This window comes from Mercurialis annua, linkage group LG1-X (genome assembly GCF_937616625.2).
Source record: "Mercurialis annua linkage group LG1-X, ddMerAnnu1.2, whole genome shotgun sequence".
NCBI lineage: Eukaryota > Viridiplantae > Streptophyta > Magnoliopsida > Malpighiales > Euphorbiaceae > Mercurialis > Mercurialis annua.
This window is the reverse complement of record NC_065570.1, coordinates 1830072-1842837: the sequence shown is the minus strand read 5'-3', so window position 1 is coordinate 1842837 and position 12766 is coordinate 1830072. Positions and strand designations below refer to the sequence as shown.

At 31.1% G+C, this 12766-nt stretch overlaps 1 protein-coding gene across 1 annotated transcript; it reads right to left on the bottom strand.

Moving 5' to 3' along the window:
- Positions 1-2000: 2000 nt before the first annotated feature.
- On the bottom strand, positions 2001-5978 carry LOC126665055 (TATA box-binding protein-associated factor RNA polymerase I subunit B-like). The gene is made up of 4 exons (XM_050357738.2): positions 5202-5978; positions 3236-4069; positions 2988-3118; positions 2001-2683 (listed from the first exon to the last, which is right to left on the bottom strand). The coding sequence occupies exons 1-4, from the start codon at positions 5908-5910 to the stop codon at positions 2123-2125; spliced, it is 2235 nt and encodes a 744-aa protein (XP_050213695.1). The 5' UTR covers positions 5911-5978; the 3' UTR covers positions 2001-2122.
- Positions 5979-12766: the final 6788 nt, after the last annotated feature.

Here is a 12766-nt window from a genome sequence, read left to right as displayed (position 1 = left end):
TGTTCTATAAATTTTATAGGATTAGGGAGTTAAATTATGATATTTCATTTGAGAATTGGAATTTTTTTTAGAAGCCAGTATGTGACTGTTATTTGAAGCTATTCAGCATTTTAATTAGCTGTTGTGCTACTTCAACTTGCATAAAGTAGATTAATACTAGAGTAGAGCAAATAGTCATCCCGTTAATTCACATTTATCCGTTTTAATTAATTAAGAACAATACTCTCTATTTTTAAGTCAATTAACTCCCAAAATTTACAAATGATCGAGTTCAGAGGATATCTCAATTTAAAAATAAATTGACTTGAAAATGAAGAGTATTGGCACGCCTTAAGTATATTTCCTTCAATTCTATTATTACATGAGCTTCTCGTGGTCAATGACGGAGCTAGGTGGGTCTGAAGGGGCCCTCGTCCCCAACTTTCAAAAAATGTCTAAATTAATATAATATAGAAAGTTATTGTATATTGCCATTTGACCCTTTAATTTTTAAAAATTATCCTCACATATAATATTATAATTTTGGCCTTGCTAAATTTCAAATCCTGACTTTGTCACTGCTAGTGGTTATATGAACTAAATGTATCTTCAAATAGATACGTAAGTTGAAGAAGCTTTGAAAGTGTCAAGTCAAACATTTAATATTCATTCCTTTTTATATGTTTTCTTGACCTGAAAATCTCATGGAAGCTGATGATTTATCATTTGGTATGTAGATTCTGTGGGTAATTTGCATAGATGGTCCTTCAATTTCTCTCTTTTGTAATTGTAGTCCTTATTTTTTGGTGTAGTAATAAATCTCATTGCATCAAAAATTTCTATTATTGGTTTGGTTATATTTCTGTTCATTCAAGTAAATAAAGTTGGAAGATTAATAATAAATTTATGTTTAATTTATATAACATCATGTTTGGAGCCGCCTCTGGTAGCCAAATTTGACTTTGGCCCGGATCTTCTGTATTGCTCCAACATCTATAAAAATAAATAATTTTTGTTCCTTGTAGATATGGAAATTGAACTTGTCTATTTTGACTTTATTTCTATTTTTCAAGCCTTTGGGGGTACTTGAGAATCTAATTTTTTCATTGACATGTCCTTGATAGAATTACTAAAATAATGGTATTCAAGCTCCAAATAATATATTTTATTGTTCCCAATCTTTTTAATCTTTCGTCGGGCAAATCGAATAAAGGAATTATCCAACACCCGCTCCACGAAATTGTTGTGGTTAAGTTTCGGGATTCAAGTTTAATTTTTTCTCTATTTTTTCGATTTTTATAGCTTGTATTTGAATTGTTGCTTATTATTTACTATCTCAAAATTAGAAAGATCATATATATGACTTTTGTTATATGACTTTCACTTGTAATTTAATCTTCATTAATGATTTTAACTTTGGAAAAAAAAATTACTTTAAAAACCATAAACTTAACGTGTTTTGTAATTATAAGAGCAAATTAATGAAACCCTACACATTTATTATAATTCACATTTTGATCCATCTTATTTAAAAATCAAATGATTTGATCCCTCACTTTTGTTTCCGTTAACGATTTAGTCTTTCCGTCCATTTTTTATGTTAGTCAATCAAGTCAAAGGACTAAAACAAAAAAATATATTAAAAAAAGGATTTGGTCCCCCATTTTTATTTTTGCCTACGAATTCATCCCTCAAATTTGAAATTAATTTACCCTAAGTTTTTTGACTTAATTGACTACCCAAAAAATTACGGAGGGACCAAATAGTTGACATAATCAAAAGTGAGGGATCAAATCGTTTGCCAATTTCAAACGTGCAAGGACTCGGACATTTCCGTCCAACCAAGAGTATTAAAATTGAATTTTACCAAATATAGGGACTCAGACGTAAACAACTTTGAAATACGGGCTTCTCAAATAAAACCGGTAAAGAAGATGGGCTTCTGTATGGGTTTCGCCTATAACAAACTTGAACAACATGAAAACGCTCATGTGCACAAAATGAAAGAGCATTACAAATGCTACAGTAGAATCATTTCCTTTATAAAATAAAATCAATAGTCATTGGCTCATTACCTATACACAAATACACTGTCAGTACTATCCCAAAACTACAATTGTTAAGAGCATACCTACTATAGTTTTCAAAGGGACATTCCTTCTAACGTACAACAAATTTCGTCTGGATCTGGCGGATCTCGGCAAAATTCACAAGTAGTCGTAGGAGGTCTCAAATGCAAGCAGTGATCGATTCTTTTTTCCAGCCAAGCTAGTCTCCTCTCCAATCTCAACACACCGGTATGCATAATCCGAATATCAACCTGAGCTACCTGAGCACAGGCGCGAAGCAAGATATAGTAATCTGCATGAGCAGCATAAGTCAAGGCATCGCCATCTCTCTTCCGTACATAATGTAGGTAATTATCTTTCTTCAAGTTCTCTCTTGGTGGAATGTAACAGAACTTAGTCTCCTCCATGTCTAATTTCAACCGTCTAATGGCTTTGTCTTTAAGCGTTTTTAACGGTGACTTACTCAAAAAATCTTCACTGTCAACACTCTGTTTGATATCAGCAGATGGTCTCCCGTCACATTCTTCTTTGGTATTCTTTATTTCTGACACACTTATGATACTCTCAACTTCATATCTCAATCTCTTTTGATTAAAAAGGCTAATGCTGTTTCGTATTCCAGGCTCTTCTGAATTCTGATTTCAAAATAAAATAAACATACATATCATATTGATACTTAACAATAACTCTCCACAAATGTAACATTTGCATTCATCACCTACACAAAAAGTCTCCAGCAAAACAAGAACCGCTTAGGCTAGACTTAGATAATCCAAATTATGATGTTTAATCTTCTCCACACGGACCACACCCCTTATATTCCTAGAAAGCTATATTAAATTTCAAACGTTCTGTTCAAAAAAATCGATAAGAGCTAACTACATTAGATAATAGACATTCAATTTCTAGAATTACTGTTCTTAGAGAGATTAACACTACCTTGGAATAGAAAACCCACAACTTTTCTATAAACTCTTCTTCCTTATGTCCGTCCATACGAGATTGTCCTGCTCCAGCAAATACAACATCCTTACAGTACTGGAGATATGATGGTAAGTCCTTCGTAAATTCTGCAAAAGTATAAATAAAATAGACATAAATAGGAGAATGAGGGGGCGGAGCACAAAACAGTTTATAGTGTATGAGATTTTTAATTTTAAATAAGCCATTCAGTCTCAAGTAGTTACCATAGGTGTCTTCTTTAACACTATATTTTGCCGCCAGGTGGTGCAACAACTCTGCAGAATCCGACTCAGTCATCTGTACATTTGAGGGTTTACTTGAGAGTTTTTCCCCTGAAACATCCACATTATCAAGAGGAGAAACAGTTTCGACATCATCCCTCATTTCAGATCCAAACATCGATTTTAATCCACCTGCAGAATAAGATTCAGAGGGAGAGCAATCGTGACAAAACAAATTCCTTTCCCATACCCCAAAACCATGAAGATTATAGAGAATTCTTATAGCTACAATCAATATCGACATTACACAGATACGTGTAGGACGCCTCGACACATTTGTCGATAGCCATAAATCTGGTGGCATTGACCACTCATATATGCGGCAAGCATATGGAAGAATTTTTTCCTCCTGGAGAACAAGCACCTTGAGATAACGAGACGCAATTCCATAAAAGTTCACTGGAGGCAAATGCAAGCCGATGGACTCAGCAATTGCAGCAGCCATTGGCTCCAGCTTCTGAACAGGAACTGTTTTAGAAGGCCTAAACATGAGACTTGAAGTGATAGGACAAGCAGGAGAAGAACGCTCAAAACGCTTTTCAATTTCAACATGAGCAGCAAAGTACGGAAGCTTCCCTTCAAGGGACCATTTTACAATGTCTCTCGATAGGATTGCTTCCCTAGCAACATGACAAGCCAAGAATGAAATAGCCAGAGAAGAAGATAACGGAACTGCCTTCCTCAAATACTTAAACCATATCATCACTGAGCGCTCACCATTTGCATTTCGAGGTTCATCTCTATGTCTCAAAGGAGGCTTGTCGTCTACTAGTTCATCTGAAGTCAAAAAACCATTTTATTCAAAAGGAACAAGAACTAAGCAGTTCTCTGATTACTCGAACTTTAAAGTAGAAAAGGGCCCATTTAAAGATATGGATGAAAAAATTATAGTCGATGTCATCATTAACAACACCAAGTTTACTATTGCAATCATACAATTGTCAAATACATAAGAAAAATGTCGTTTAACCCACAAACACTTCATTTAACGGAAATTTGATGTTTAATTTTTACAAATGAAACTTTAAATTAACACCGTTTCGCTGAATATGTTCGTACTACATAATTTAACCCAACATTTTTATACCGATTGATGTGTCTAAAACCTAACAGCATTCACAAATAGACAGAAAAATGCAAATTATGGCAAATCCGAGAAATCACAGTAGAACATGGAGAACCAAAAAAATTGCAAATTAATGGATAAGTAAAGAGAATGCAAAGAAAATTGAGAAGTTTCAAAAGAAATGCTAGCAAAAAGATCTAAACTTCACTAACAAAACTCAATTGAAATACATGAAATTGTACACAGTTTGATCTTCATCATCAAAAAATGGACCATAAACATTAAAATCACAGAACAAGAATTTTAATTATAAATAGTTGAAGATCTCCATTATCATATCAAGAATCTATTTTGTGATCAGGATTTCCATTAGTAGTGGGAGCAACAATGACACCGTCAACACCGTCTATCACACCTACCTAACATATGGTTTCCCGATCCTAAAACCTCAACATTAACACACAAGAAGACGAACCAGCTTCTTTTCGTTTAGCAATTAACACAACATGAATATTAACAAATTTAACAACTCTAAGACAATTCAACACTATAAACCAAATTCCAAAGATTAGTTCTTTATTACCTTAACTCCAAAACTCACAACCTAGGTAGCACGGACAGTTCATCCAATCAACATGTCCCGTTTCAGAAACATTTCCCACACTTCACGTTTCAGAAACAAAACTTCATTATTTTACATAAAAAAAACCTTAAAATAACACCGTTTCACCGTGTCCACATCCATACTACCTAGCTCATAACTACACGTGAATAACAACAATAAAGTCACTAACTTTACAATTAACATCATCCAAACTTAAAAAGGGTTGTTATTACAGTTACCTGGTATTTGATTCTCAGAATCAATGACAACTTCATCAGCCCAATTATCCTTAAAAACACCAGTTCCAGACAAAAACCTTAACCAAATAACACCACTAATCCCACAAATTAACGGACTAACATTAAAGTTCTCAACCAAAGCTTCGCATTGTAACTGAATTAACCACTGCATACCCATCACATATCTAAACCTAACCTCATTATAATAATCCTCATAGCTCAAGAAAATCCTATGCATACCCGACCCACCAAAATCACCCGGCTCCATGGGTCCTAACCCGTATTCATAATCAAACTGCTCCTCTTTTTTGACCCGACCGGAAATATTATTATTTTCGTGTTCTTGGTCCGGGTCTTGGGTGTAGCGGAGCCAGGCTTGCGTGGAGGGTTGGTGGGTTTGGGTTTGGGTGAGTTGAGAGCGGCGAGTATAACGGTTGTTGTAAATGCCGCCGCCACACTTGTCGATGAAGTCTTCGTCGGCGACGCCGGTTACGAGGAGGTCATCGGCTTGTTTGCCGCATTCTTCGTCTTGGCAGTAATAGAAACCGTCGGATTTTTCTAAGCCTACGTGGCCGCATCTCTTGCATGCCCATCTCTTTGTGTCGGATTCATCTCCGTTTTCCATTTGGGATTTTGGTGGAAGAAACTGAACAGCAAAGAGCTCAGGCGAGAAGTGTTTTAATGGGCTTTTCTGGTTATGTAGGCCCATTAGGGGCCCTATTTTTTATCCTTAAACCCTAAACGAAGAAGAGAACAAAAACCCTTATCCCTACCACCAATCCCAAAAAACTATGAACTCTTACCCCAAACCTACTTGCAGTCAAATTGTCTTTTTTTTTTTAAGAAAATAACAAAAATATTCAAAAAGAGGAAAAAAATAATAAAAATGCTAAATTTGCTAAAAAAATTACATGAGCACCTAAAAAAGCTAAAAGTTTATATTTAATATCTTATCAATGAGGATGCAACACATGACACACCCAAAACAAATAAAAAAAAAAGTCAAAAACGCATCAGAATGGGTCAAAAAGGCGTCAGAAACGCGTCTGACATGCGTTTGACACGCGTGTCAGTCACGCGTCAGTCACGTGTCAGCTTTTAAAAACTATTCAAACTTGTATCATTTATGTATCTGTTATGTATCAGATATGTATTAAGGACATATCTGATTATTATTTTTTCATATTTTTAAAACAAAAATAAATAAATAAATAAATAAAATATATTATTGATATGTATTATTTATATTCCTCTAAGGTGTATGTATAATATATTTTAAATTAAAAAATATATGTATCACGTGCTTTAATTAAAATTCACGCATCAAATATTAATATCAATAACTTTTTGATGTGTTACTATACACTATAAATTTAAGCATAAAAATAATAAATTATGATTTTTTTTAACTCAACTTTTATCAATATAAACATCTTTATATACACGTGATATACAAAAAATAAACTAATAACAACATTTATCCCCTACATTTATCGCCATTGATAAAAATACTACATATATTATTTATATGAATTATTTATGTGTCTTAAAACTATGTTATTAATATGTAGTATTTATGTATCACAAAAACTATTTAGACGGACACAATTTACTTTACGACTCTTTTCATTTACTAACTCTAATAAATTACAACCACTACTATCCACGATGTATCAGAGATATATTGATAATTTATTAGCGAATTGGAGTTCAATCCATAAAATTTTAGAAACAACTCGGATACATTTTCTGTTCATCTCAAAGACAATTTAAATACATTCTCTTAAAATAATACGGTATACTAAACTTCTTGGTAAAAAATTTGTTTGAAATCATAAATTAAAAATAAACATATAAGAGAAATTAACAAATAATAATTTTAATACTACATCTCAAAATACACACATAATACATATATTAAAATAAAGAATATACGTCTAAACTATTTCTGATATGTACAAAAAATGTATCGAATATGTATAATATTTGTATTTGAGTTATATATTTAACGCATTGGATATATAACTTACGGGTAGTTGAAATGTATTTATAACATATATTGAAATAAAAAATATGTCGCATGCTTCATAAATTGTATAAATTATTTATCAGTGATACGTATTAAGGATAAATTTATTATGCTTTAATTGTATATGAAATATGGATCTAAAAATTACATCTAAAAGATATATATATACAGTCGACCCTCTGATAATTAATACACATGGTGGATCAAAAATTTATTAATTATTAGAATTATTAATTTATTGAATTTATATAAAAAAAATTATAAAAGATATTTTAAAGCATCTACATTAATAGACCTAATATTAATATTATATTATAAAAAACTAACTAAATACACTTTACAATCACTCAAAAGAATAAAAAAAATTATAATTTGATGATATTTTAACTTCCACTTTATAAATTAAGATTAGTATTGTCTCAAATAAATCATCAATTGTTATATATTTCTTTAAAAAAATCTCTCTAATAATTAATATTCATGTAGAATATATTTTAAATTTTATTAATTATTAAATAATAGAATTATTAATTATCCGACGTGGAACGAAGTTGGTTCTCTCAATTTTCTATTAATTATTAGAATTATTAAGTTATAGAATATTAACTATTAGAGGGTCGACTGTATACACAATATATATGTAAATATTCTTTGAGCTGTTTCTGATATGTATAAATGATGTATTCGAGATGCAAGGAGACATACCAAAAATGTATCTCGAAGGCATTGAGCTACCACCATTGAAGAGAAGACGCATATCAAGGATATATTTATCATGTATAAATTATATATTAAAAATTTATCTATAAATACATCTAAGAAACATGTCAAACATGTTTAATGAATTAATATATATTTAAAAATAAATGTATTTGAGATGTTTCTGACATGTATCTGATTTGTGTAGAATATGTATCTGATATGTATTAAAAATATATCTCGAATACAGTCACATACTATTAATGAAACTTATTGAAAAAATATATCTCAGATACATCTATACAGCACATTTGATACGTAATCTTATAGTTATTTATCGTAACAATATAAAAACGATTTATTCACTTCCAACAAATGGATTGAATGACGAGGTTGATGAGGTTTTATTGCAACGAACTTTCACAGTTCTTCTAGCTATCAAAACTTGAAAGTTCTAATCGCTTCCTCTATATCTTTATCCCACGATGTATTAGAGATGTATCGATAATGTATCAGAGACAACTGAGATACATTTTATATACATTTTAGAGACAACTCGGATACATTTTTTTAAAAATAAAACAATATACTAAATTTCTCATTAAAGACATTGTTGAAACCATAAATTACAAATAAAAAAACACATAAGAGAAATTAGCAAATAATAATATACTAATTTATACCACATAATATATAAAAAAATATATATCTTAAATAATATTACCGATTAAAAAAATTTATGTCATAAAAAATAGAAAAAAGAATATCTCTTAAATAATATTAACGAAATGTACTGCATGAAAAAGAGTGGGCCTTTTAGGATATTTTTGTGATTTTCTCTAAATAATACATCACTTTTTCATTCACAGTGTTATCATATTTTTTAAAGAAATGCATTGCATTTTAAAAAAATAAATTAAATTAAATTAAATTCTATTGTTAAGAATTGAAATAAATTAGTTTAATTAGTAACATAATTTTCATCTCTAAATCAATTAGAATAACCTACAAAACATAATTTAATATATCATTAATACAAGTATATAGATTCAATTATTTTGTAGAGTTTAAATTCAAAATACGACAAAAATTACTTAAAATTAGAGGTGGTTTATTTTTTTTAAAGAAGAGAAATGACTAAAACTAGTAATATTTAATTGAAGATTTAAATTTAATTTTTAAAAAGCATAAATAAAGATATTTATATTAAACAATTAAAAGAATTACTAAAACTAGTAATACTTGATCTCAAATTTTTATGTTAATTTTTTTTCTTTGGTTTCTCAGCTTGATCGAGAAAAAAAATACGGGTAACAAAAATTGCTCAATCAAACCAAGAAATCAAAATCACCCGCAATCCAAAATACGTTTTTCTTAAATTTCAATTCTTTTCTAATTATCCTAAAAAAATCATGCTACCCCGACAACAAAAATACCTGATCAATCTTTTTTCTCTCCACTCAAAAAATAATAATAATTGTGTTCAAGTTAAAAAAATATTTAAAAAAAACAGTTATAAAAAAAAGAAGTAAAGAAGATAAAAAAATCGTGACTAGATAATAAGGAAGTTAATTAAATTAATAAAGATGATGGAATTTTGAAGAAAATTTGAAATGGAAAAAATTTAATAATAACAGTTCATGGTGTATAAGAAAATAGAAGAGTAAAGTGGTAGAAGATAAAGACAACATGTGTTGATCTCTTAAAATAAAAATGAAAATAAGATGACATATGTAGGGTAAGGATGATTTAATGTAGTGCATGTAAAATATTCCCGTGATTAGCTCTTTAATGTAATGAATAAATTAGCATAGGTGAAAGAAATTAAAACACTTAGCATTTTTGTAATATATGACCGCAATTAGCATAATTGTGTAATTTTCTCTTTTTTTTTACTATTTTTCCAATTTTAAAATATATTAATAAAATATCCCACATTTATAAAAAAAAGATACTTTCCATTTTTTAAATATCTATATTCCAATATTTTTTCTTAAAAAAATAAAATCTTCATCCGGTATTCCTCTTTCTCAGTAAAAAAATGTTTCTATTTTTAAAATATTTATGATCTAACTCGTGATTTGAATAAGATCAATTAAGTTAAATTTATTTTAAATTTATGATGTTTAAACTTGTGATTATTATAACCGATTAATCAACTCGAGATTTAAAAATCTATACTACCTTTTGATTTAAAGAAAAAACAGTTTTCCACCGAATAATAAGGGATAATTATTAAATATCTCCTCATATAATGCCTAATTAACTAAGTTTTTCCCATATTTTAAAAATACTAGTTTTTTTGGCCACGTGCTACGCACGTTAACGATATATATATGACCCGTTATTTAATATTATAATTGTATATTTTTTTAATAATATATTATTATTTAAATTTTATTAGACTTGTATTTTTTTATTTGTTTTGTTTAATTATTTTATAAAATTTTAATTTCTTTTATTGGAAATGTTAAAAAGTTAGAATTAAGCAATAGATTTAATGTTAATATTATTGTTATTAAAAAAATAATAATATGATTGAAACATATTTATATTATTTTTCATTGTAAATAACTAATAAATATAAAATATCAAAACTTTAACACAAATATTATAATATGATTATTTAATATTAATGAAACTCGTCATATTCTTTTATATATAGTGATATATCTGTGCAATTCCTATTAGAATTAGGAATTTAACATATAATAATAGTTGTTGCACAATTCCTTTTAGGATTAGGAATTTATAACATAATGGTAGTTACTGCGATAATTATTTTTAATATGTTTCCTTTATGGATTAGAAATGTCATCTTTCTATTTGTTAAGTACAAATATGTCAAGGGTATTTTTTGTCACGACCCAATCTCAGGGCCGAGACCGGCGCTAGGGAATGGGAGTGGTTGCTCCGAAACCCGTAGCAAGCCTAAAAACGTAAAATAATTTTTCGCAATTAAAAATGTAAACGTCATGCATGACATAAGCAACCACGTATCATGCAGAAGCACACATGCCAGGCACACATATCCTCTGGCAGTCACCACATATAAATAACGCAGCAAGCGTAAAACGTTTAAAACTTTAAAACGTTAGAGTAATATTTACAGAAATCTATATATTACAGCGGACTCACAAAATACTTATCTACTGCAGCTCTAAGAGTAAAGTACTGTTTCTTTACATACTCAAAAATACAGACTTCTGGAAGTAGGATAGAAGTCCGTTGCTTCAAAGCGTCTTTATCCTGTAAGGAAATCTGTGAGGGGTCAGTATATTGGGATATACTGAGTGAGTTCATACATTTACTAATAAGTATTCAAATAAAACATAAATTCGCAATCAATCATATGCAGCCAAGTACAGGATCCGATTGAAACCTTAATCCTCAAACATACTAATAATCAATCTATCAATCCAATCATAAATATCAATTGCGAGTCCAACTCGCTGGTGGCCCAGCCACTAGATACGGGGACTTCCAGGCTACACCGTAGCCGAGTTCACTCTGCGTATCTAAATCATAACCCAATCGTAAATTTCATATTCATCATCAGCTCCCAGCTGAGTCATATCAAAACTGGTGATCACACAGTCCTATTGTCGCCCAATAGGTAGCACGTTCCATCGGATCAATACTGGTTTCAAATCAACCATGTGCAATTCATAAAAAGAATTCGCATATAAAACATGCAATTCAAATATAAAGCAATATATAATAATTGCTTAAATAAATACTTTAAAAGTAAATCGTATAAACTCACAGAAAACGCTTATCCAAAAATACGTCGGGCTTTAGAACGTCAAGCTTCCCGAACTCCTGGTCCAGCTCCTTCTTGTCTTGCTGGATCTAAAACAAATTTCAAAACATTTGACTGACATCAGAATCCTATTCTAAGATTGACTCTAGACTCAAGACTAGACACACTGAGCTTTATTAACCATCGTGCCTCTCACGTGATTATCCCGATAAACGGTATCAAACTCGTTTATGGATAAAATATCACTTTTAACTTCATTAGGTTAATGTCTCACATTAATCAATTACTAACCCATTTCACGTCTCGATATGCGCGTATAAAATTTCTCGAAGAACTAGGTCGATAGACGAAAACACTGTGCGTACGCACGTCTGCCTGTGCGATTGCACAGGGGACTGTGCGTCTGCACGGTGTGACTGTGCGTTCGCACAGTCCTAGCAGACTGTGCGTTCGCACAGTCCATGACTGTGCGTTCGCACAGTCACCTGACTGTGCGTTCGCACAGTTGACTGTGCGTTCGCACAGTCCATTGACTGTGCGTTCGCACAGTCCTGCTGTGCGTTCGCACAGCTCGGCTGTGGGACGCACAGCCACGGGCTTTTGCCCGGAAATCGTTTTCCGACGTGCTCCACCGTGCCAAAACGCTCAAAACGTAACTAAAACGCTATTTCTAACTTCAAAACACCCAAATACGATCCTATAATCGAATAAACGATAAAATCGTTTCGTGGCCTAAAACTTTGAATCAATATAACTCAAAATATAATCAACGAAACGGTAAAACGTCAAGCTTACCGTGATTCGCCTCGTGAATACGATCAATTCGAGTTATTAAACGTCGAAAATGGACGAGAAACGGAATCGAGCGACGGAAACGTACGTTATCGCCGTTTATGATCGAAAGAAATGGAAAGGAGATGAAGTCTGGATGGTTCCTTCATCTGAAGGGTTTTTATATATATCTGGCTAACTTGCACTTTGGTCCTTGAAACTTTTCAAAAGTTTCAATTCAGTCCAAAACCTATTCGCGTCCAAATTTTAAACAGTCTCCGATTGACTCGAAACTTTTACCAT